Source organism: Macaca thibetana, chromosome 9 (genome assembly GCF_024542745.1).
Source record: "Macaca thibetana thibetana isolate TM-01 chromosome 9, ASM2454274v1, whole genome shotgun sequence".
NCBI lineage: Eukaryota > Metazoa > Chordata > Mammalia > Primates > Cercopithecidae > Macaca > Macaca thibetana.
In genome coordinates, this window is record NC_065586.1 from 100009218 (window position 1) to 100036343 (window position 27126).

At 45.5% G+C, this 27126-nt stretch overlaps 3 protein-coding genes across 4 annotated transcripts in view; 2 read left to right on the forward strand and 1 right to left on the reverse strand.

The window, feature by feature from the left end:
* Window positions 1-27126, forward strand: part of GSTO1 (glutathione S-transferase omega 1) — a 584823-nt gene that overhangs the window by 171025 nt on the left and 386672 nt on the right. The window lies entirely within an intron of this gene.
* Window positions 1-27126, forward strand: part of SFR1 (SWI5 dependent homologous recombination repair protein 1) — a 296645-nt gene that overhangs the window by 28620 nt on the left and 240899 nt on the right. The window lies entirely within an intron of this gene.
* Window positions 22500-27126, reverse strand: part of STN1 (STN1 subunit of CST complex) — a 36223-nt gene continuing 31596 nt past the window's right edge. For both annotated transcript variants that reach the window (XM_050804914.1, XM_050804916.1), the window contains exon 10: window positions 22500-22799. In XM_050804914.1, coding sequence (XP_050660871.1) covers window positions 22642-22799 — 158 coding nt within the window. In that variant the 3' untranslated portion in view covers window positions 22500-22641. The remainder of the gene's footprint in view (window positions 22800-27126) is intronic.

Here is a 27126-nt window from a genome sequence, read left to right on the forward strand (position 1 = left end):
ACTTTCTTCCCTCCTTCTTTTCTCGCCATTTGAACACCACCGCTACTTTTTTGCCAGCATTTCAGGGTGTGGTAAAAAACTTCCTCTTAATAGGTTTTGTGAATGCATAGTGGCAGAAGAGTAGAGTGGGGAAACGTGGGCTTTGGCTTCAGACTGTCTGGGTTTGAATTCCTGCTATCTTGGCAAGTTGTTTAAACTTTCTAAACTTCAGTCTCTTGTGTATAAAATGAAGATAATCAAGCTTCCCTTATGGGCTGACTGCCAGGTGAACATGAGGTAATCATGTCAAATGGTCAACACAGTGTAGGCACATGAGGAATCCTCAGTAGATGTTAGCCATTATTATTCTTCTTCTTATGAAAATAAGTACTATTTGTTCTCTGCTTTTGCTGAACTGTAAAGATTGAACATGAATCTTCAATCATCAAGTTGGCATCATTCATTTATTCAACAACTATTAAATGCCTATTCTGTGAATAAGGTAGACCAGAACCCCACTCTCAGGGAGCTTGCATTGTAGTGAGATTTGTGTATTCTTCTCTGGGCTGAAGGATCAGGCAGTGTTTCTTGTTGCTCCTTCACAACAGCATGCTCATTCAATGTTCTTATTGCCCTGAGACTACCGGGTCCTCTTAATAATAGCTTGAAGCCTATGCAACACAGAGAGACCTCAGCACTACAAAAAAAAAGAAAAATTGGCTGGGCATGGTGGTGCACACCTGTGGTCCTAGCTGCTCAGGAGGCTGAAGCAGGAGGATCACTTGAGCCCAGGAGTTCCAGGCTGCAGTGAGCTACGCTTCTGCCACTGCACTCCAGGCTGGGTGACAGAGCAAGACCCTGTCTCTAAAAAAATTATATATATATAATAATAACAATAATAGTTTGAGGTTTCCTAAGGTTTTTCTTAGTAGTATTTTCTTCTTCACGTGCAATGTGTTATTTATGCACGACACTCTAAGTGCATTTTCATTGCCAGGCTTCTTTACATATATATTTTTAAAAATATTAAGCTGTTCATTTTCCATGGATAGAAACAGAAAGCCTTGTTTCCATGCTCCACTGTGTTTAGTCTAAAATGGCACTGCAACTTGGCAGGGTGTATAAAACTAATTTGCACATTTTACTACACAAAACATTGAGGACTTGGGTAATTTTTATTGCCATAAAAAGTGACTTACACAGAGGTTCACAGAGACCAGGCAATAAGAAAAAAAAAAAAAAAGGTGAAACAAGTCAACATCCTCATTCTCTTGTCTTTGAGTGGCTTTACACGAGCATTTCTGGAACATTGCTTCATAAGCTATTGTCATTGACACTGATATTTTGAAGAGCTTGCCTGAGGCAGAGATATTTGCTATTTTGTTCTTGATCAGACTCATCCTACCCATCATTACATTTTCTTCTTAAATGTCCCAATTTTCACCCAGAGAAAGCCATCTTTAGTTTTCAAGGTAATTGTTTAAGGCCACTTGAAGACAATATTACATTAATATACATTAACTACAGCCGGGTGCGGTGGCTCACGCCTGTAATCCCAGCACTTTGGGAGGCTGAGGCCAGTGGATCACGAGGTCAGGAGATTGAGACCATCCTGGCTAACACGGTGAAACCCCGTCTGTAATTTCAGCACTTTGGGAGGCTGAGGCAGGTGGATCACGAGGTCAGGAGATCGAGACCATCCTGGCTAACATGGTGAAACCCCATCTCTACTAAAAATACAAAAAATTAGCCGGGCATGGTGGCGGGTGCTGGTAGTTCCAGCTACTTGGGAGGCTGAGGCAGGAGAATGGTGTGAACCCGGGAGGCGGAGCTTGCAGTGAGCTGAGATCACACCACTGCACTCCAGCCTGGGCGACAGTGTGAGATGCTGTCTCAAACAAACAAACAAACAAACAAATATATATATACACACACACACACATTAACTACTGACACTCATATCTAATGGCTATACAGCAGGACCTCAAATACATCATTTTGTTCAATGTCATTTGGTTATAACATTGATGAAGAAATGAATCAATTACAGGCCAGGGCCACTGTCTGTGGAGTGTGCATCTTTCCCCATATCTGTGTGGGTTTTTTCCAGGTCCTCCTGTTTCCTCTTGCCTCCTACAGCTGTGCCCGCAAGGGGACTTGGCGTGTCATGGCCTCAGTCTGAGTGAATGTGGGTGTGAGAGTACGCCCTGCCGTGAGATGGCATCCTGTCCAGGGTTATTCCTGTTTGGCGCCTTGAGCTGCCTGGATAGGCCCGGCCATGCTTGACCCTGAACTGGAAAACTTGAGTAAATAATGATCTTACTTGTTTTTATGAATCTTTCTTAAATATAAGTATAGCTCACATTTATTTCAATGTTTAATATTAGAAGTGTTTTGGTCTTTATTTGCAGGTTTGGTGATGTTTTTGTGATCTCAAATATGCCATAGGAACTTTTTCTTTTCTTTTCTTTTCTTTTTTCTGAGACAGGTTCTTACTCTGTCACCCAGGCTGGAGTGCAGTGGCACAATCTTGGCTCACTGCAACTTCTGCCTCCTGGGTTCAAGTGATTCTCGTTCCTCACCTCTCAAGTAGCTAGGGTTACAGATGTGCACCACCATGCCTGGCTAATTTTTGTATTTTTGGTGGAGATGTGGTTTCACCATGTTGGCCAGGCTGGTCTCGAACTCCTGGCCTCATGTAATCCGCCCACCTTGGCCTCCCAAAATGCTGGGATTACAGGTGTGAGCCACTGCACCTGGCCCCTGCCGTAGGAACTTAACTCCTGTTTGTATCAATTAGCCTATGGTTAAATTGGTTTTGTTATTTGTTCTTCTGCTTGAAGTGGCAGTTTCCAAGAATCTGTTGATGACGTTAAGTGAGGATTACTGTAGTTAGATAGTGCCCCAATGAGAAGTGTAAAAAACAGACTAGTTCTTGCAGGACTGTTGAACTGTGATGAGTGCATTAGTCCTGTTGTCGACTGTTGAACTGTGATGAGTGCATTAGTCCTGTTGTCACCCATGTGTTCCCATTTGGAACTACAACACATTTGGATGTAGGTAACGTTTGGGGGTGTTTGTTTTTGAGACAGGGCCTTGCTCTGCAACCCAGGCTGGAGTGCAGTGGTACAACCACAGCTCACTGCAGTGCTGACCTTCTCGAGCTCAGGTCATCCTCCCGCCTCAGCCTCCCAAGTAACTGGGACCACAGGCTTGTGCCACCGTGCCTGGCTAATTTTTAATTTTTTTGTAGGAATGGGGTCTCAACATGTTGCTCAGACTGGTCCAGAACCCCTGAGTTCAAGCGATCTACCCACCTTGGCCTCCCAAAGTGCTGGGATTACAGGCGTGAGCCACCATGCCTGGCCTTGTTTGAGTTTTACACATAGCATGTTTAAACAAGCATGTTTAGTTTTGAAAAATTGATTTTTACCATAATAATATGTAACAGGATCCCGTTTGTGTAAAGAGATTTATGGACATGTATCAGGTAGTGTCCTGCCCATTCCCCCTCGGCCCAGCAGCGCAGAGAACTGTGGCTTCGGAGGGGTTTCCTTACCCAGTGGGGGCCTCTGCCCTCAGGAACCTGTGTCCGCTGTCATGGTTTTCTCTGGCCGTAGGAGTATGTTCAGGAAGCTGTGTCTCAGGAGCAACCCACAACCATGAGGGATGAGTTGGTGCATACATTTCCCAACTTCTTTGTCCTTTGGCAGGACAATACTGAGGTTTCTTCTCTACCGTCTCTCAGAGGGTCACCATGGGATTGAGCCCTGGTTGCCTCAAGTGCTAACCTTCACTGGATCTCCCCTTTCCTGTCTCACCTCTATCCCTCACCATACTTCTTTACATCATGGCCCCACAAAATTACTTGCATCCAAATCATTGACATGGGATTGCTTTGATGGCAGCCCACAGGTAGACACTATTTAATACATATACAAATAATGTGGAAGGATTCCCAGTTACTGCTAATGGAGTAGCAGGCACATGTTTGGCTGTAGTTCTCCCATTTACCATGTATAGGCTACTCTCTCCTTTTGAAGAATTGTTCCCCTACCAAATAGGAACTGTCTCCCTGACCATAGTGATTGGTTGGGGTTGGGCATTTGATCCAAGCCATTAATAATACCCCCACCTCAGTCCGGACACAGTGGCTCATTTTGGGAGGCCGAGACAGGTGAATTGCTTGAGCCCAAGAGTTCCAGACCAGCCTGGGCAACATGTTGAAACGCTGTCTACACACACACACACACACACACACATACACACACACAAAATACAAAAATTACCCAGGCACAGTGGCGTGCGCCTGTGGTCCCAGCTACTTGGGAGACTGAGGTGGGAGGATCACTTGAGCCCAGGAGGTGGAGATGGCAGTGAGCCAAGATTATGCCACTGCACTCCAGCCTGGGTGACAGAGTGAGATCCTGCCTCAAATAATAATAATAATAGTAATAATACTCCCACCCCTGGCAATTGTAATTGGTCCATAGAGAGACTATAACACATACTGGACTAATCAGACACCCTCCTTGGGACTGGTGCTGTGGGAAGAGAACCTCTTTCCTCTCAGAGCTGTGAAGCTATGAGCCCAGAGCTGACCCCAGCCATCTCTCTGACCACACAGAGGATAATGTTCACAGTGGGAGAGGATACAGCCAAATCTCAGAGGCAGGAAGAGAGAGAAACAAGAGCATCTTCCCAGCATTTGGATTCCTAGGGCCAATTGACTCTAAACTAGTGCCACTCTGTCCCTCCCCACAGTTTCATTAGGTATTCTCTCCTACACCTTACCATCTTGTCTTAAGCTAGAGTAAGAGCTTTATCATTTATAACCAAAGACTCCTAATACAGATGTTTAACTCCAGGGCAGAAGGTTGGATTGGGAGTGAGGATGGAAGCAGGAGATTCACTTTTCAGATATCATGTTTTTCAGTTCTAGGATTTCCATATAGTTCTTTTTTACAGTTTTCCGATCTCTTCTAAATTTCCCATCTCTTTACCCAGTATCTGCATCTTTTCCAAAGACTCTTTAATACATTTATCAAAGGTATTTTAAATCCCTTCTCTGCCAGTTCTGACATCTGAGTTGTCTGTGAGTCTGTCTCTTGATTATGGGTCACATTTTTCTCTTTCTTCACATATCTAATAATTTTTATATAGTGAACATTGTAAATGATATGTTGTAGAGACTGAATTCTGTTATCTTCCTCTGAGATTCTAATACATGCTAAAGTTCAAGAGTGGCTGCCCTTAGGGGAAAGTCATACAAGTGTGGATCTCACCCGGAGTGTCTTCCTTCTTTCAAGGAAAAAGTCCCCTTCCTTTAGTCTGGTTGCTGTCCAGTGGCATCAAATAGGTTTTTATTTTTGTCTTGTCCAGAGTTTGTAATTATGATCTGTAGGGGAGGGGCTAGCATTCTACAAATCACTCTACTCTGTTAGACCAAAATTTGGATATTCACTTTTTAGTTCAAATACTGTATTAAATATGGTTTGATATTGTTTACATTCTTTGTCATTTAAAAATAAATTTAAAACGTTTTTAATTGTACTGGGCATGGTGGCACACATCTGTAGTCCCTGGCTACTTGGGAGGTTGGGGTAGGAGGATTGCTTGAGCCCCAGAGTTTAAGGCTATAGTGTGCTATGTTAGAGCTTGTAAATAGCCACTGCATTCCAGCCTGGGCAACACAGCAAGACACATATATTTAATTGCTATTTGAATAAAATGTTTGTGAAACCCTGGAAGTACCTTACAGTTTTATGAGATGCAGCTTGAAAATCTCTAGTTTAAACCATATGATTGACTGTTATGGGTATGGATTAGCTTCAACCAGGCATAGGAGTATCTCTACGACAACTGTCGCCATAGCATCAGGCCTATGACAGGTGGAAAATGGGCTTGTGAAGACTGAAGAGGAATGCAGGGTAATACCTTCTGGTCCCCATTCCAGGAAATCCCAGAGACTTGCTTTGCACCTTAAAAGTGGAAATCTACAGATGGTGATTAGGTAAAAATGAGCTTTTTGTTAAAAGCAGCCACATTTCCAGTATTCCAACCTATTTTCAGAAGGAGGCTCCTCTTAGCTCCTATGCGCCAATTCATACCCACTTGGTTCATCAATCCTTACCTGTTAACCTGCTCACATGCCCCAAAGTGCAGAGGGTCCCTGCTCTGCAACGAGAAGCAGGGACTCCCACTCAGGGGGGAATTGGCCTCAAGTTTCCCAGTATTTCCACCCCCTCAGACCTATGGACTGGAGAGAAAGTTCATCTAAATAAATCATTGCAGCCTCTCCTTTCTCTCCTCCCCATTTCTAGTCAGACCCACTAGTGTTTTATTTACCAGGGAGCAGACCTGGACCAAGCTTCTCCAACTTTTTGTTTGTTTGTTTTTTGAGACAGGGTCTTCCTCTTTCACCTAGGCTTCAGTGCAGTGGTGTGATCTCGGCGCACTGTAGCCTCCACTTCCTGGGCTCAAGTGATTCTCCCACCTCAGTCTCCTGAGTAGCTGGGACCACAGGCATACACCACTGCACAGAGCTAATTTTTTTTCTTTTAGAAATGGGGTCGGCCGGGCGCGGTGGCTCAAGCCTGTAATCCCAGCACTTTGGGAGGCCGAGGCGGGTGGATCACAAGGTCAGGAGATCGAGACCATCCTGGCTAACATGGTGAAACCCCATCTCTACTAAAAATACAAAAAAAAACTAGCCAGGCATGGTGGCGGGCGCCTGTACTCCCAGCTACTCGGAGGCTGAGGCGGGAGAATGGCGTGAACCTGGGAGGCGGAGCTTGTAGTGAGCCGAGATGGCGCCACTGCACTCCAGCCTGGGACACACCGCGAGACTCTGTCTCAAAAAAAAAAAAAGAAGTGGGGTCTCACTATGTTGCCCAGGCTGGTCTTGAACTCCTGGGATCAAGCAGCCCTTCTGTCTTGGCCTCCCAAAGTGCTGGGATCCCAGGCATGAGCCACAGTGCCTGGCTCTTCTCCAACTTTAATGTGCACACAAGTCCCCTGGGGGTCTTGTTAAAATATAAATCCTGATTTAGTAGTTGTCATGGGCCAAACTGTGTCTGCCCCTCATTTTTTTTTTTTTTTAATTTTTTTTTTGAGACAGGATCTGGCTGTGTTGCAAAGGCTGGAGTACAGTGGCAGGATCTCGGCTCACTGCAACCTCCACCTCCTGGGCTCAAGCAATTCTGCCAGCTCAGCCCCCTGTGTAGCTGGGACCATAGATGCACACCACCACGCCCAGTTAATTTTTGTATTTTTGTAAAGATGGGGTTTTGCCGTGTTGCCCAGGCTGGTCTTGACCTCCTGAGCTCAAGCTGTCTGCTCGCCTTGGCCTCCCAAAGTGCTGGGATTTCAGACGTGAGCCACCGTCCCTGGTCATGCCCCTCAAAATTCATACGTTGAAATCATAATCGCCCTACCTCAGAATGTGGCTGTATTTGGAGACAGGGTCTTTAAAGAGGTAATTAAGGTTAAATGAGATCATAAGAGTGGGCCCTAATCCAATAGGACTGGTGTGCTTATAAGAAGAGGAGATGAGGCCGGGCGTGGTGGCTCATAGCTATAATCCCAGCACTTTGGGAGGCCGAGGTAGGTGGATCACCTGAGGTCAGGAGTTCAAGACCAGCCTGGCCAACATGACAAAACCCTGTCTCTACTAAAAGTACAAAAATTAGCCGGATGTGGTGGGTGCCTGTAATCCCAGCCACTCAGGAGGCTGAGGCAGGAGAATCACTTGAACCTGGGAGGCAGAGGTTGCAGTGAGCTGAGATTGCGCCACTGCACTTCAGCCTGAGTGATAAGAGCAAGACTCCGTCTCATAAAAAAAAAAAAAAAAAAAAGAGATGAGGACAGACACACACAGAGGGAAGACCATGTGAAGACACAGGGAGAAGGCAGCCGAAGAGAGAGGCCTCAGAAGAAACAAACCCTGCTGACACCTTGATCTTGGACTTCTGGCCTCCAGAACTGTGAGAAAATACCTTTCTGTTGTGTAAGCCGCCCAGTGTGTGATACTAAGTTATGGCAGCCCTAACAAACTCATACATGTGTGTGGGAGGGCACTGAGCTTTCTGCATTTCTAACAAGCTCCTGGATGCTGCTGATACTGCTGATTCGAGGACCACACTTTGAGTAGCACGGACCTAGAGAATCTGATTCCTTTTTATTTTATGACATTCTCAGCAGCTTCCTAAGTCATTAGCAGGTGGGGAGGAGGACACTTTTTCTCAAACTCTGCCTTCCTAAAGATAGGCTAAGGTAATTGTTCTCTACATTTTTATTTGTGGCACTTTTGAAATTTTACAAATAGAGGGGCACCTTTCAGGTTCTGTAAGTGAATGCAGTGGGCTGGATATACCCACAGGGCATGGCAGGCATAGTAGGCAAATTGGGGCACTCATGCTGGGTCTACAGTGGGCAGCTGCCACTCTGTCCCCATGCTAGAATGTGAGCTTAATGTGGTCATATTTTCCAAAACTTCAGGAGCCAGAAATTTGAATTTTTACATTAAATCCCTAGATTTTGAAACTTTTAAATGTTGGCACCTCCATCTGCTTATTTTTGAAATAATGTGAAGCAAAGGAGCTCTCTGAGGTAGTGCTGGACATGTTCAATATCTTGACCTCTATCTTGTTTTGGGTGTATACATATACAAAAATTCATCATCCAGGTATCGTGTAAGCAAAGTCCATCAAACTGTATCACTAAAATTTGTACAACTTACCACTTGTAAGTTATGCCACAATAAAAAAGAAAAAAAAGTCTGCATGGGAATGATACACATAATAGTTATTACCTCTGGGGGCAGAGGCCGGACAGGAACAGGATTGGCCTTATGTGTATTTCTAACATGTTTCTTTAAAGAGATAGAGGGCTGAAGCATATAGGGGGACTTCTTTCTTTCTTTCTTCTTTTTTTTTTTTTTTTTTTTTTTAAGACAGGGTCTTGCTCTGTTGCACAAGCTGGAGTGCAGTGGCACAGTCATAGCTCACTACAGCCTTGACCTCCCAGGCTCAAGTGATCCTCTCACCTCAGCCTCCCAAATAGCTGGGACTACAGGACCGTGCCACCACATCTGGCTAATTTTTTTAAATTTTCAGTAGAGATGAGCTATCACTATGTTACCCAGGCTAGTCTCGAACTCCTGAGCTCCAGCAATCCTCCTGCTTTGGCCTCCCAAAGTGCTGGGATTACAGGTATGAGCCACCTCACCCAGCCAGGGGAAAATATTAACAGCGGTTTCATCTTAGTGGTAACTAGGTATCTGCTTTATTATTTTCTGTGTGTTTGAAATATTTCATAATTAAAATCAACTATTTTTTAATATTAAAAAAATAAAGCCTGGAAAGACCAACACTGTATGAACCAAACGAAACTCCTCGGAGGCTACTCCGCCATTCTCTTGGTCTCCCCGTGGGACTGCACAGTTGTTTAGGTAGGAATGCTTGCTGCCCTGACCCAGGGTTCCTGCATCTTCAGTAAATACCTCCTCCCTCTTTGTCATGGGTGTGATGTGATGTCACCCCACCCACTCAGCCCAGCGCCCTCACATGCCATTCATCACCAGAAGTGTGTCCTTGGTGCAACCTCAACTGTGGCAAAAATAACGTTTATATATCAACCCAAATTTGAAGGCACTCTGTATTGGGTTCATAGTTTAACGCTGCCAGAGAACAGACTTCTCTGATCCTGAAAGCAATTAAAGCCTAGTGGTTGAACTCACCGGGTAAAAGCCTCGGTTTTCCGGTTTACTAAATATATGCCCCTGGGAAAGTTAGTTTCTCAGCTTCTATTTCTTCACCTGTAAACTGGGAATGACGATAGTATCTACCCATTTGGGCTTATGTGTAGATTTAAATTTGCTGGGTGATTGGTGCATAACTGTTCATTAGTTATTATTAAGTAATTAATACTGGGTTGATTTTACTTTAACTATCTTTCTTACATCAGATTGTCTGAGGCCACGCCAGTATCAAATCAACAGCTGGTCACCAACTCTCAAAGGGAAGATATTTTCAGCTGGGTGTGGTGGCTCATGCCTGTAATCCCAGCACTTTGGGAGGCTGAGGTGGGCAGATCACTTGAGGTCAGGAGTTTGAGACCAGCCTAGCCAACATGGTGAAACCCCCTTTCTACAAAACCTAGCTGGACATGGTGGTGTGCTCCTGTAGTGCTAGCTACTCAGGAGGGTGAGGCAAGAGAATCGCTTGAACCCAGGAGCCAGGAGGCAGAGGTTGCAGTGAGCCGAGATCACGCCACTGCACTCCAGCCAGCCTGGGGGATGCACAGCAAGACTTCCCAACAGAAGAAAAGGAAGGTATTTTCAACTCTGATTCAAGTGGCAAATGTAATTAAACATTGTCAAGTGCAGGGGCAGTAATACCTTCTTTCTGCCTTCAAGGAATGGACCTGTTTCTGTCCTTCATGAAAAACCCTAAACGGCCAAAGCAACCTTAAGAGAAAACAGAATTGCAGAATCTCCAGGTTGGTTCTCTTCCTCTGGCCTCAAACCTCAGGGGTAGGGCGCCAGCCTCTTCCCTTGGACAGCAGTGTTGCCAGGACAGCCTCCCTGCTGACATGCCTGCCTGGGCTGCTTTTTGGGGCTTATTGCTCAAGGTAATCCTCCAGGAACAGCACCCTGCTGGCAGCTTTGCAACCGCCAAAGGGCTTTCACAATGACTAATAAAGCCATAAAGGATGAACACAGATCCAAGAAAATTCATTCCCTGAAGGCATATGATTTCAGCTACTTTTCACTTGGTGCTTCTTTGTCTTTTAAGCCACATGCATTCAATTCCTGTCTGAAATTCCAGTTCTCTCACGTTGCAGTCTCCGGAAGCCATTTTCTCTGGTAAACCTGCGAAATACTCTCAGAGCCTGGAAAGGGGTAGAGGAGCCAATTACTCAGAAAGCCCATTTTCTCTGTGGGTTTTCCCTTACATTTCGGGAGATACATTCCTTTAGCATTTCTGCTGGCACCAGTTCAGACCCCCAGAAATCTCCTGAGCCCCCTTTTCTCCTCCCATTAATTTAAAAATCCTGTAGCCCTTACTGTGGTCTGCCTTGTGGAACCTGGCGGTTCACCTGGCCTTTTCCACTCTCCCCCAAATTGGTTACCTACCTGTTGGTTTTCTTACACGAATATCCCCTGCCACTGTCCGGTTCAGGCCTTCCCCACCCCTCTCTGGATGATGGCAGCAGGCGTGTCTCTCTGGTCTACCTGCCCCTGACTTCGCCCTCAAGCAGTGCTCCTCCACTCTGCTGCTAAAATACTTCCTAAAATACAAATCTGAGCCCCTCTCAGCTGAAAATCCTTTAATGCTGACCTCCCCCAACCCGTTTCCAGACAAAATGTTCCCAGTCCTGTAGAGCTTCTGCTTTGTCAAGAATAGCCAGACACCTGGATTTTTATGTGAATTCCCCAATCCTTTTTTACTTGTAGTTATTACATTTTACATTAAAAAAATTATAAACCGTTGCAACAAGTCTCTCACCCATTCCTGCTCCCTGATTCCCTATTTGAAGAGGCCATCACTGTGACCGGGTTCTTCTGCAGTGCTGCCTTACACACACACACACACGCACACACACACACCCCCTACAAACATACACATATACAAGCACACACTGCCTTTTTTTCCATTTAGATGGTAGCCAATTTTTAAATGTTGGTATAAAGTTTTAAAACCCTGAGGGTCAAAAAAACCCACTTTTGTTCCCCTGAGGGTCAAACAAAACACAGGCATGTGCCTTATGACCCACCGGGTTATAGATCACTCAGGTATGTGTCTTTAGATCCACTTGACTGACAGTTCCCTGAAGACAGGAAACTTTGTCCTGGCCTCCTTTTCAGTACCTGGGATGATGCCCTGCACACGGGTGGCACTCAATAAGCACACTGCCTGTCCATGGAAACTTTTCTTAAGCACCAGCACTGTGCCTAATGCTGAGTCTACCACAGACGACGGGGTGAACTGTGGCGTGCCACCCAAGACGGAACATTCAGGAGAGTTAGTTGTCTGGTTAAGTCTCAAGTCCTGTGGAAGCAACCAGAATCTGCCTGCCTCCCATATTTCCTGGTTACCTGGGTCGACAACAGATGGACAGAAATAGCAGATGACAGTCCTCGTTCTCAGTTCTCAGGCCCACCCTAAAGGGGCATCTGCTCGTGCTGACGGCCTAAGCCGCGGCAGAGTGCTGAGACCAGCACCTCCGTGCCAGCTGTCATTCCCAGGAGCGGAGCTTCTAGGTCTCACCCTCCACCAGGACAAGTCAAGTCGGGACAGGACCGAAACCACAGGCGCAGGCAGAGCTTGCTGACTCTTCCGGAGGCACTGGGCTGGGTAGGGCAGGGCTGGGCCAGCTGCTGCGATGAGTAAGGCGTTCAAGCTTCTTCATGTCGGGAGAAGACTCATTGCTAAGGTGGTTTTTGGAATCTCCTAGAATAGATTCTATTTGCTCACCCTCCTGAGTCCTCTGCTTGCTCCCACACAGCCTGGCAGGAACAGGGCCTGTGTTCACAGGTTGCTCTTCCCCTCTGGCAACAGGTGCCATGGTTGTGGGACAAGGTGGCATTTTCATTCATGATGAGGTGGATCCCACTGAGGAATCCCAACAAGATCTTACATATCTCTCCCCCATCCTCAGAGGCAGCGATGTCCAATCCTGTGTCAGCAGTGATGCAAGGACAGGTGGTTCCTGTCGCGGCACACTCCTGAGGGAGGGCCATAGGCAATGTCCCTGGAGCTGTACGGTGACATCCTCCCCTTCTCCCTCACTGGAGAGCCTTTTGGCAGGGAAGGGAGTGGGGAGCATGACCTTAAGGTTCACCTTGAATGTTATGTGAATCGTGGTGCAGTATGAATCTTATCACCAAAATGCAGGTGGGCGAGACTTGCCATAGTCCTTTTTTTCTTTTTCTTTCTTTCTTTCTTTCTTTCTTTTTTTTTTTTTTTGAGACAGAGTCTTGCTCTGTCACTAGGCTGGAGTGCAGCGGCGCGATCGTGGCTCACTGCAACCTCCGCCTCCTGGGTTCAAGCGATTCTCCTGCCTCAGCCTCCCGAGTAGCTGGAACTATAGGCGACCACCACCACACCCGGCTAATTTTTGTATTTTTAGTAGAGATGGGGTTTCACCATGTTAGCCAGGATGGACTCGATCTCTTGACCTTGCGATCCACCCACCTTGGCCTTCCAAAGTGCTGGGATTACAGGTATGAGCCACCACACCCGGCCCCTTTTTTTCTTTATTTCAAGTTACCTCAGCTTTGGCACCCTCACCCTCGAGCCTGGAATGAAAGTTAGATTCGTGGTAACAGGACAGAGCACGCTCTCCCCTTCCCTGGAGATATGTGAAAATCCACGAGGTTAGAGGGTACCTGGAAAACAGGGACAGGCCCACTCTTCTCCCGAGACCAAGACTGCTGTGGAAATCCCCGGGGCTCCAGCCTGCGTGCACCTTCAGGGAAGGGCTTGTGGCTGCTTCATTTCCAAGCTGATGCACAGGAATCTTGCTGAAAATGAGAATCCTAGGCTAAGGCTCTGACCTTCTGAGAGACACCACAAAACCTCTCCACAGAAGTCCTGCCACGCTGGCACCTGCCACAGGACTGTCACAGGGAGCACATTCCCATCTGGGATGCCTGGGGGCCACCAATCTCCAATCCTTCCCCAGGCTTCAGGCCTCCAGAAAACAAAGCAGATTGTCAGGCCAGGCGCAGTGGCTCACGCCTATAATCCCAACACTTTTGGAGGCTGAGGCAGGCGGATCACCTGAGGTCAGGAGTTCAAGACCAGCCTAGCCAACACGGTGAAACCCCGTCTCTACTAAAAATACAAAAATTAGCCAGGCATGGTGGCACATGCCTGTAATCCCACCTATTTGAGAGGCTGAGGCAGGAGAATCGCTTGAACCCAGGAAGAGGGGGTTGCAGTGAGCTGAGATTGCACCATTGCACTTCAGCCTGCGTGACAGAGTGAGACTCTTGTCTGAAAAAAAAAAACAAAACAAAACAGGTAGTCCATGCAAACAACTTCTGAATTCAGCCCCCAAGCCAAACCTCCCTGAGACAAGGCTGGCTTCCAGCTTAGAAAGAAGAAATAAAATACAAGAAAAACAAAACCCACACCAATAGCTCAATATATTATTCTGCCATCTAACTTATATTAGAATAATCATTCACAAATTTCAGGACAGTGTAACATTCAGCCCTTGTCACAAATGCCTGTGCCACACATCAGAGCTCATGCAACGCTGTTGCTGCTGTGCTCTAAAGCAGAGCTGAAGAATTGAAGGATATTCTGTCCTCACCCTGCTTTATTTCCTCCAATCACAGATTGTCCTCAGAATAAAAAATAAATGCCCTCCTCCCCAAGGGAGCAATTTCTAGCCAAGAAGATGATAAAAAATGGTGTTACCCAATGCCCCAATTAACTGTACCAAACCCAGCAAGTGATGAAAGTGAAAGCATCAGCTTATTATGATAATTAAGCTATGTTGAGTCAATGGCAGCTGCTGCAAGACCACTCCTATTACTAAAACTACCTTCTCCACTTAATTAGCACTTTCTTAAAAACATCCTTAGTTTTTCACATTCATCTGACCGGGGACAGTTTCACTGAACCAGAGCTAAACGGCATCTGGTCTATGAGAGGTCTGAGTCAATAATGTGGTGTCTGGTTTTAAAAAGATTGCTGCCTTTTCTTTGCTTGATGACTTGTGATATAGAAAAAAGAAAAATAAATAAAACTACTGTTGTTGTAATATATTATTATTTTTAATATTTGGGTGGGCATGTGATCAAGCACTTGGAGTGGCAGGTTTGGAATTTTGAGTTTTGAGTTCTTCCGGATGTTTATTCCAGCTGTGTATTAACTGGCACCTCGGCAGCCGTGCTCTGGGCTGGTTCCACAGTAGATACCACTGCTAGAACACATGCCTGGCCGTCTGTAGCCCTTGCTGGAAGCAATGGCTACTGTCCAGGGTAGAACTTTATCTGAAGGCTCCCATGATGAACAGATGCTCAATACTACTCATACTAAAGAACCATAAATACAAACAGAAACCAGAAATCATTTTCACCTATCAGATGGACATGGACTAAAAATACTGATAATACAAAGTGTGGGCGAGCTCGTGGGCAAACAGTAGACGCATAAATCATTGATAGGAGTGTACAATGGATCAGTCTTTTTACTGGGTAATTTGTTAGTGCCTACGCAAATTTTAAAATGCTCATGCCCCTTTTCCTGGCAGTTCCATTCCTAGAAATTTACCATATAAACATACTTGAAACGTATAACAAGAAAAGAAAAATGTTTCCTGCAGAATTGGTTGCAATAGCAACAAATCAGAAACGAATTAAATGTTTTTCGATAGGGCCCTGGTTAAGTACATTATGAAACGGCAATACAATGGAATTATGTCACCATTTTAAAAGATGCTGATTTTGCATGCTAAAGTGAAAAAGAAAAAAAAACTTCCAAAATATAGTATTAATAAAAATGTGAAGTGCATATAAAATGCTGACTTTTTTTCTGGAAGGATACACAAAAATATTGTTAACATGGTTATTTTCCTAACAATATACATATAATCGTAAAAATATATACAGTAAGCTGGGCTTGGTGGCTCGCGCCTGTAATCCCAGCACTTTGGGAGGCTGAGGCAGGTGGATCACCTGAGTCGGGAGGTCGAGACCAGCCTGACCAACATTGAGAAACCCTGTCTCTACTAAAAATACAGAATTAGCAGGGCATGGTGACACATGCCTGAAATCCCAGCTACTCAGGAGGCCGAGGCAGGAGAATTGCTTGAACCCGGGAAGTGGAGGTTGCGGTGAGGCGAGATCACACCACTGCACTCTAGCCTGGGCAACTAGAGTGAAACTCCGTCTCAAAAAAAAATATATCTATATATGTGTGTTTGTGTGTGTGTATATGTATATATAGATATAGATACACAGATATATATATATACATAAATACAGTATTTGGGAAGTGGTAAACCATTCTTTCCCCTTCTTTGTACTTTTTTGGTATTTTTAACACTAGCTCTTTAAAGAATGATGCTGTATTATATAAAAGCTGAAAGATATCTGTGAGAGACTGTATTTCCCAACATGGCCAGGGTAATATTCCCGGACCTATGTGCCCTTCTAGAACCTCGTTACTCACCATCAAGAGGTGGAGTTTATTCCTCTTCTCTCGAACCTGCATGGGACTTTGTGATAGCCTCAACAATTAGAAGGCCATGGAAGTGAGGCTGTGGCTTCTGGGGCTACACAAAAATGGCCATGTGGCTTCCATGTGGCTCTTGCTATCTCTTGGAATGCCTGCCCTGGAAACCCAGACACCATGATGTGAGGAATCCCAACCTAGCCCATAGTTCTGAATCTGTTCACAGAGTTGTGCTATCTAATTCCAGAACATGTCCATTAACCCCAAAAGGAGCCCTGTACCACCCAATCCCCACCCTCCCCATGCTTGAGAGAAAAAAAACATTCATCTCTTTTTTTTTTTTTTGAGACAGAGTCTCGCTTTGTCGCCCAGACTGGAGTGCAGTGGCATGATCTCGGCTCACTGAAAGCTCTGCCTCCCGGGTTCAAGCAATTCTCCCTGCCTCAGCCTCCCGAATAGCTGGGATTACAGGTGCCTACCAGCATGCCCGGCTAACTTTTGTACTTTTTAGTTGAGACAGGGTTTAGCCATGGCCAGGTTGGTCTTGAACTCCTGACCTCAGGTGATCTGCCCACCTCGGCCTCCGAAAGTGCTGGGATTACAGGTGTGACCCACTGCACTCGGCCTCATCTACTTCTCTGTGGATGTGCCTGTTTTCTGGACATTTCATATAAATGGAATCATACAACATGTGGTCTTTTGTGTCTAGCTTCTTGCACTTAATTTCTTCCAGGTTCACTATACTTTAGTATATATTAGTACTTCATTGAGTAATGTTGTATTGTACGGATAGCCCACTTTTTGTTTATCCCTTCACTGACTGATAGACATTTGGGTTGTTTCTACTTTTTGGTTATTAGGAATAATGCTGCTGTGAACATTTGCTTACAAGTGTTTGTGTGGCCATGTTTTCAATTCTCTTGTGTTGAAGTACTTTTACATCACCTAAATATTAAATGATAAATACATAATAATTAAATGATACTAGTAACTGATACACAATTAGTTCTTATTAAAGCAAATTCCCTAAGAGCAGAAACTGGTTCCTTCATGGTAATTCAGGTTTAATAAAGACCACTGGGTAGACCTGAATTAATAAAACGGCACTATTTCCAACCCAGATTTTTCACCAGTTCACACTGACATTTTCTCAAATCTGTTTGAGAACTGATTGTCTCTTTATTATCTCTATCCAAAAACCCCAGGGCTATGCTGTGGTCTTCAAAATCCCTCTCTTTATGTTCCAAAATGAAAACCTATCATTTAAATTTGACATATAGGAAACGACTAGCGCCTCTTCAGGAATTTGGAGTTTGATTTAGAATTCTGGGGAACACAGAACCTTTTGCTGTACTGTGATTTACCTATTTAGGTTTATTTAATAAATATAGTAGAGGCTAACAGATGATAGTGCAAGTTCAATAGAAGTAGGCTGATGTTAAAGAAATTCTGGATTATAATGAAAACTCACTTACGTGGGAGTTTGAGCTCATATTTAGAGCCTCCACCAGTGGAAGTCATGCAAATAAGAACCACTGCAGAGTTCTTTGTCCACAGACACCATCTCCCTCCAGGATGGTCCTGCTTTTCCCCCAGCACCTGTGCAGGCATCTCTGGTGAGTCTTATCACAGTCTTTCTGAGTTTGCCTGTATGCTTCACATAAATGTAGTAAGAAAACAATGAGACACTTCTTTGGGGTAACTGCTGTAAAGGCCACTAATGAGAAAGCGTAGATGTTTCCATCATGGAAAATTACAAGTTTACTTGGTTTCAGTCCTTGGCACTAAGTCTTAGGTTCCTCGTCACTGAACAGCCTTCTTTCCACTTGGCTTCTCTCGGCCAGCGTCCTGGCACACCATCAGAGGAGAAAGTAATGAGAAAGAAGTGTCTTACAGGGATGCGGAGCACTGGTAGCTTACCATATGGGGATAATCATGGCTCTTCAAACAAATCCTTGACCAGACAGTAGCACTATTTGTCTTCCTGCCTACATAAGCTACATGTGGGGTTCACACCTCCTGAAACACGTGCACACCAAGAGAACTGGAGAATGTTTGCTCAGTTTCCCTCCTTTTCAGGGGAACCCTCTGGCTGGTCTTCAGTACGTGAGCTGTGACCCAACTGTGGTTAGCTCCAGAGAGTTTTCTAAGAGTCCCTCATGTTCTTAGAGTTCTGATGCTGCTGTAGAAGACAGAGGCCTACCTCATTTTTGGTTTACTCATGTTTCAGGTTACATGAGTGTGGTAGAAATTATGTAAGGAGTCAGGAGTTTGAGACCACCTGGGCCGAGTCTGGCTTACACACCGGTTGAATTCTCGTCCAGCACCCAAGAAGAATGAGAATGTACTGACGGTGGAAGGGTGAGCATTTGCTAATTATAAAACTGCCAAAGGATAGCTATGTGGGGTAAAAAGCACCTGAGATCTCACCATGCAGAGGTAACACGTGCATCCCTTTGGTGAACATTTCTAGTAATCTGTCTGATGTGTATAATTATTCATCCAGCATTTCCCAAATACATTTGTGAACACAGTGTTTGTGTTCATCCAGGAGCCAATCCTGAGACAGAGACCGGAAAGCAAGAAATGCATTTGGGAGGTCAGCATGTGGTAAAGAGGAACAGGGAAGTAAGGCAGGGAGGGTGAGGCTGGTAGTTATCAGGTTAGCTGCTCCTGTGGGTGGATGGATGGTGCTCAGTCCCACAGAGGAACTCTGGAAAAGAGTGTGGAACATGTGCCTTGGCAATGCTTACCTGAGGGCGAGGGAGCTGGGGCATTTATACCTAAGGTGCTGTTGGCTGAGGCTGCTCCCTGGGGGTGTGACTTCTGAGCACTTCCAGCCTGCACAGCCTACTAAGACGTGCGAGAAAGCACCTTCCCCAATCGCTGCCCTCAGGAAAGAGGCAGACATTGGCAGCCAGGAAGCAGACACTGGCAGCCCAGAGGCAGACACTGGCAGCTGGAAGGCAGCCAGACACACACACACTTATTGGTCGTATTGCTTAGGAGATGTGTCAGGCACTGTTCTAGGTGCTAGGGACATGGAAGGAAACAAAACAGAGAATTCTGCCGTCATGGAACATTCTGTCTATTGGGGAAAAATAATAAATAGGGCAAGTAAGAAACCATGGAGTGTGTTAGGCAGTATCAAACACTGCGAAGAAAAATGAAGTAGGAAAGGGAGTTCTAGGAAGGGGGACAGGAGGCAGGTTACAAACAACGAAAGAGGAATGAGGGCAGGCCTTGCTGAGAAGGTGACACTCAAGTAAAGACTGGAAAGAGGGCAGAAGGAGGCACTTCACTTGCTTACCTGGGAAGAGGAAACAGTGGGAGCACCGGCCCTAAGGCAGGAATATGCCGAGGCGTGTGTGCAGCAAGGCCTATGCAGCTAGGCTGGGATGGCAGGAGGGCAGGGCAAGCGGGGCTGTGCTGACCTCTGTGCAGCCTCAGGCTCCTACCTAGGGCAAGACCAAAGGCTGTAGGAGAGTGGGAGCGTAACAGGGTGGCAGCAGCTGCTGTGCTGTGAACAGCCCAAGACGGGCCGGGGTGGAAGCAGGGAGGACTGTCAGGAGGCCGGGAGGAGGGAGAAGCAGTTAAGATTCTGGAGATATTTTGAAGGTAGAGCCAAATTACTTACAGACAGATTGGATATGAGGTATGATAGAAAGAAGCCAACGGATTCGGTTTGAGCAACTGGATGATGGAGCTGCCTCTTCCTGAATCAGGGAAATTTTCCAAAGGAGTGGCACAGCATTTTTTTCTCGGTTACTTTGCAAGCCAGGGACCTCTGGCTGGTGACACCCCGCCTGGGCCTTGCTTGATAATGCTACCTGCTGCAGGAGACGGCCCGCCCACTTCACCCGCCTGGGCGAAGTATGGCTTACACACTGGTTGAGTTCTTGCCCAGCGCCCAAGAAGAATGAGAATGTGCTGACAGTGGAAGAATGAGCAAAGCTGGGAGTTTTATTGAGTGATGAAACAGCTTTCAGCAGAGAGGGGACACGGGGGTGGTCCCCCTACCCAAAGGCGGGAAAGTCCCCCTAATACAGTTGAGTCCGGGTCTTTTTATGGGCTCAGAATGGGGGAGGGGCAGGCAATAGGTATTATTGGAAAAGGCAACATTCGATTGGTTAAGGCGTTTATTCAGAAAGAATCGATTGGGAAAGGGTGGGCAAACAGGAACAGAAGTTCCCACTCTGGGTGGTGGGTTTCATCCAGGACCAGCAGTCTGGTCTTTTAGCCTTCAGGCTGTTCTTCACTTGAACGTGGGGTTTCATTTGGGACCCGCCCCTCTCTGCCTAGGCATTTGGCTGCCTCACGTTGCTATCAGGAGCAAGCCTGGGGTCAGGAGTAATTGGGAGCCTGGCTTTGGGCCTATGAAGTTTGAGATGTCCATTAGAGACCTAAGTGGATATGTCAGTAGCAAACTGGATATAGGGGTCTGCAGTTTAGGGAAGAGGCCCATTTTGGGTTTAAATTGAGGAGTTGGACAGCATGTAGGTGGTATAATCCATGTGGTTGCTGGAGACCCCCCAGGGAGCAAGCCAGATAGAAAAGAGGTCTGGGACTGAGCCCTCAGGGAGGCAGAGCACTGAACAAAGGAACCCGAGAAGGAGCAACCAGAGAGCTCAGTGTCCTGAAAGCCCAATGCGGAAAGTACTTCCAGGAGAAGGGAGTGGTCGACTGTATGTATATATACACATGTGCTACATTTATAAAGACCTCCATGCAGAAATATACGTTCTCTCTACGGATATATACATACACACAGGGAGCTGTAGATAATGGTGTTATCCTATAGAAACAGATCTATAACTCTATCTACTTCCCACTAAATCTATTGGGGACAGTATGCCATGGCAACACTGTCTGCATTCATTTTTTTCATGGCTGCATAGCATTTCATTGTGCCCAAGAACCGTAATTAACTTTTTCCCTATAGATATTTTCCCCAATATAGAATTCTAGATTACACAGCAATGAGCATCTTGTGCAATCATCCTTTCACACTGGTGTGGTCATCTCCCTGAGATAAACCCTTAAGAGCAGAGTTGCTGTAGGCAAGGGTATGCCCTTTTTACCTTCTGATTCTGGACTCCTTGCTGGGCAGCCCCACTAATCAAAGACGCATTCAACGTGGAAGAGCTGCTGACCTCAAGGAAGAACTGCCCAGGACATCATTCCAGGCAGACTCTATTCTAGGGACCCTTCTGTACACAGAGAAGATGCAGGGCAGCCACATAATCACTTTCAGAAATCAGCACAGGTTTGCCAAAAGTCTATGACAGGAGGCAATCCACTGGTCCTAGCTCTCAGCCTGACATATCCAGCTGCAGCAGACTTCTGTGTATAAAGACTGTCCTGTTTCCATGGAGAGAGGAGCAACTCTCCAGGCCTAAAGGATCTCCAGCTGAGCCACGAAGAGCTTATTACATCAAGAGCAAATGCGGCAGACGAAGGCAGTGCCTTCTGTTAAATGACTGTAATTAACTCCAAATCTTTCTCCACACTTTATTTTGGCTGGCTGGATTTGTCATTTTGCTGTCAGAACAGGCCTACAACATACCTCAGATGTTTTTCCTTTACCTTGTCATTCTGAGCAAAAGCATGACTCCATCACCTGTCTGGGCACATACCGAGTCTTTGTCTGGATGGTGTCAGCACATCCTGCACACTCAGCGGCAACCCTGAAAATAACATCTACTGCCTGCCAGGCAATTGGCTGACTGTCTCTGTGATCTTCAGGGGCATTGAGGGACAATGTATTTAGTCATGCACCTCTGCAAGTGCAGGGAAATGTACTGGGACACCTTTCGATTCCCAAGGAAATAAAAGGAAAATGACAAACATATAGTCATGCCGTGGATCTCTGTTTATTCCCATCTCTGGGCAGGCTTGTAAATAACATCAACCCAGGTCTCAACCCCACTGCTGGTACTTGAGTCACAGAAACTGTAAGCAAGTGACACTCATCCAGAGAGAACTACTCCCCTAAACTGGTTCTTAGCCATCAAGAGAGGCCCACAGGAAGGTCTCTGATAACCTGAAGTTTTGAAAAGCTTGGAACTGTGTGATCAGGCCATATGCCCTTCAGTTCCTGAATGTTCACTACCCTGTGGTGTCCCTTTGCCATGGTAGAGACTCCAACCACACACATCAGTTAAGCTGCCAACACTGTTTCCTCCCCATTCTGCTCTGCGAACAATGCGCAGTCCAGCCAGGTCAACCGGGAGGGTTTTCTTGTTGTGTCATGGCTGAGATCAAAGTCATTGTACCCCAAGGACACAGCAGACAGAAGGCAGCCAACCACATTTATGCCAAATCCCATTCCCAAAATGACCATATTTTATAGTTTATTATGAGGAAACTGCCTCCAGACAGACAAGCCCCTGCATGATGTTGAAAGTCAGAGCCTGGGAGTGAACGCCACCTTATCTTTGTCCTCCTCAGCTGGTCTGCGTGTCTCTGCTCAGAACGCCGTGTAGTAGTGCTCCATTGTGCTGACGATGTCACTCTGGTCCTCCAGGAGCTCCAGAACCTGCTGCAGCACAGCCTCACTCAGGCCGGGGCGAATGCTCAGGCGAGCGCAGGCCAAGATGTGCAGGAAGTGACAGCCCTTCTCCATGTCTGCAGGAAAAAGGCGGGTGGCTGAGCGCGGTCACAACTGTCAGGCCCTCCTCTGTCCTCTCCATACCTCCTGTCTGGGCACCTGCATTCTGACCAGATCCCCAGATGATCCTTATGCACATTAAAGTCTGAGATGCATTATCTATATGATCACAAAAACAAAACAGAAACACCTGTTCTCAGGCCCCTGATGTCACCACGGCGACGTGGAGCCACTGCTCAGGGACTCTGAACTTCAACCTTCAAGGATTCCCAATCAAAGATTTTTTTTTTTTTTTTTTTTTTTAATCCATAACCTAGTGGATTTTTAGTGCTTGATAAACTTTTTTCTCTGGGGTAATTACATGTATAAGTGTAACCTATTCAGTGCCAAACCTCTAGCTTCTCAGGGGGGAGCCCTCTTGAGACTCACAGCAGAGCTGGTTTGCTGCAGCCTCCGTATGCTTCCCTCTAAGTCCTGATTTGATGGGGCTGCCTGGTGAGAAGGGATTCCTACCTTTGGCCTGTTCTCATTCTTCTCTTCCTGGCTTCCAAAAGTCTCATCTGTGATAGTTGTATTCCTAGTAACCCCTTATCCTCTGCCCAAAACTAAGACCATCTGGCACACAACAATACAAACTCAGAGTTAACAACCTCTTTCCTAGTTGAAATCAATGACCCAAACACTGGTAATGAGAAAATAAAATAGGAAGAATGCAAGTCCTTTTAATTATCAGGCCCTGAGAGACACGACGATGAAACGGCAATCACGCTCTACTCCTCACTATGCATTCACCTTGGAAACTGCTTGCTATTGGCACAAGTAGTTATAAATTAGCCTAATTATGTGAAATTGAACACTATAATCCACACTCTATAGCTTAACAATGTATAGCCAGTCACCAATCAATGTTATCTATAAACCAATGAGAATTCCTGACAAACAACTTTGTATCAACTCTGTCCTCCTTTTTGGCTTTTAAAAATCCACTTATGGGCCAGGCGCATGGCTCACGCCTGCAATCCCAGAACTTTGGGAGGCTGAGGTGGGTGGATCACCTGAGGTTGGGAGTTCGAGACCAGCCTGGCCAACATGGTGAAACCTCGTCTTTACTAAAAATACAAAAATTAGCCAGGTGTGGTGGCGTGCACCTGTAATCCTAGTCAGTCAGGAGACTGAGGCAGGAGAATCACTTGAATCCGGGAGGCGGAGGTTGCAGTGAGCTGAGATTGTACCACTGTACTCCAACCTGGGTGACAGAGTGAGACTCCATCTCAAAAAAAAAAAAAAAAATCCACTTATCACTGCTGCTCATCAGAGTGTATATTCAGAGAAACCTGAATCTGTGCTCCCCAGCTGCAATCCTGAAACTTGGCCCAAATCAGCTCTCTACTTGTATTAATTTTGCCTCAGCTCCTTCCTTTTAGGTCGGCAGTAGTCAAACTGAGGGTTGTGCCTATTAGGGGATCATGAAACCAATTTTTGTAGGTTGCGATCAGCATTCTTTTTCTTACCAAACTAAAAGAGAGCAGAAATAGAACATTACAGAATATCTTGCATTGTAATTTGGATACATATTAATTCATGAAACTTTATTCCATATATATCTTATGCATTAGAATTATATAATTTATTGGGTCATGATGTAAAATATATTTCTAACTTTGAGTCAAAGTCAAACTTCTTTACCAAAAGCAAACCCCCTCCAGTTGTCACAGTTTAAAACTCCATGGTAGGGCCAGGTATGGTCTCTCTCTGCTGTATACCCAGTACCACCTGGCACACAAAAGGTGCTCCACACAGTCACTGAAAGTTGTTTTCAGATGAAAAATGCTTTAGGCTTCAGGAAGGTGCTCGAAGAGGTGTTGCAGTGTAAGGCAAAGCATGGTTCAACGTTTGGTGCACTTCTGTAGCTTTGGGCAAGTCATCCCTAGGCCTCAGTGTTCTCAGCTGTCGTGAAAACCACTTCCAAGGCCCTTTCCAACCCTAAGGTTCAGAGACTGCTCCCGGGCTAACAAAGATTTGCTAAATTCTGACCTCTAGTGGCTGTGTCCACTCATTACTCCTCCCGATTGGGATTGCTGGCGTCCACACTTCCAGGCTGTTTCTTCAACATTCACTCCATAGACTTCCTGAACACCTACTATGTGTGCAGTGCTGAGCAAGGAGGAGCAAGTAGAGCTCGGCAGACTGAGAGCTGCCACTGGAGTCCACCATACCTGAATTCAAGCCCTGGCTCTACAACTGGTACAAAGTCATTCCCGGGAACAAAACCACCTCCTTCTCAGGGTGGCTGTGTGGATGAGAGACCAGGGGGAACTACTATGATTTGGTTCATCATATCCATAACCCAAGAAGATGAATGTAACTTAGTTCCTGCTCTAGAGAAGGAACTCAGCTCTTCCCAAGAAGAAAAGCCTCTCAAGGAGGAAGAGCTGACCAGCAAGCGAGGATAGGTTTGATGATGGAGGGTGAGGGGCTCCAACCACACAGACCTGCACACGGTAGGGAGAAGCACAAGCAATTTAGTGCTGCTCAGCCTTTAGTTTCTGCAAGGCTTGGATGCTTGGACCCAGGGCTCAAGATGACTTACAGGCACCCGTGGGGCCCGAAGCAGTGATGCTGACTGTCTCAGAGGCCTTCAACTATTTATTCAGAAAGGCTGTTCTGCTGAGGGTTATCTGGTGAGGCTGTTCAAAAGTGATTTCCAGTCACATGGGTAATGTGAACTTAGACTCCTCTCTATTTTTAATTTTTATTTTTTGTAGAGACAGGGTCTTCCTATGTTGCCCAGGCTGGTCTCAAACTCCTGGCCTAAGCAATCCTCCCAAGCATTGGGATTATGGGAGTGAGCCACTGTGCCTGGCCTTAGATTCTTCTCTAAGTGAGAAATTATTAGAAAACAGTAAAAGTAGGAAAGGCCAGCAAGGAGGTCCCCAGTGGTTAGTTCAATTACGTAATTCGACTCTTCTGGAACAAACCCACAAGCCGAAGCAGACTTTTCTGAAAAGTGTTTGCCTGGCAGACATAGTTATCTCATGATGGATCTCTATGAGCGGTGATAACTGCACCTTATATTTTCCCAAGAACTTTCGCATGCAGCCTGATTCATACTATACCCCATCATACCTCCACCAGATAGCACAAATGCTGATGTTCTAGAGACCCAAGTGACATAAAGATACATTTTAGATATAACCTACTACTATAACTACAAAAGGTTAAACTTCTTTAATTCTTTTTTAAAAGTTTGTCATAAGTTAAAAAAAAATCCTCCAGTATGAGGAGTGTCATATGGTACTCAGTTTCTACCAAAAGCAGCACTTCTCTCCAGCTCTGGGTTAGTAAAAAATGAACCTGAGCTAAATACACGGGAGATTTTTGGAAAGCTAATGGTATAAAGGAACATTTAGTGAAAGGCTGCCGTTTTGGAACTCACCAAATGTTCATTTTCTTAGGTGTGAAATGATTTGGTGATCAAACAGGAGAAGGTCCCCATGCTCAGCAAATACAAACTGAAGCTTTTAGTCAGTCTAGGTGAAGGGTATATCAGTGTTTAGTGTAGCAGTCTTTTAACTTTTTTTGATAAATTGGAACATTTTCAGGTAAAAAGTTAGAGATAAAAAGACATGTTCAGCATAGAACTCTTTCTTTTTGGATAATTTGCCATTATTGTACCCATACTGAAAGCCAAAATCCAGATTTTGTCAACTTTACTCCAACAATAATAGAGCAAAATCCACATACAGATTATCTCTGAAACTGCTTCCTTCCAGATCAATAAACCAAGTAGAAGGTGAGCCTTCAGGCCTCCAGGCTAGAGAATTAGGGGCTACCACTTGTGCCATTAGAAAAGAACTTCATTTTTATTTAACACTTTTTGGATCTCAATTATGCACTGAGTACTCTTCTAACTTTCTAAATGCCCATTCATTGACTTCTTATAAAAACCCATCGTGTAGGTACTATTATTATCCCCACTTTGCATTTAAAGAACCCGAGACACTTGCCCGATGTTACACAGCTACCAAGTGGCAGAGCTGGGATTCAAACCTAGGCAAGGTGGCTCCAGAGCACAGCTCCTCACAATGCCACCACACTGCCCATCTTCAGAAAACAAATATCAATCCTTCAGGGACTTAAGACAGGCTTGATGTTCACAGTCCTTTCATTATTGAAGGGTGAGCCTTTGTGAGACACTCATAAATGACTTCGAGTCCTTCTACCAATCATCCTGACAAGGAAAAACTCCAGGCTATATTCTGTATGAAAGGTTAGAAAGGAACTAAAGGCACAGTAGGAATGGTTAGATCGAGGGTTGGATATTTACCTACATGTATAACAGCA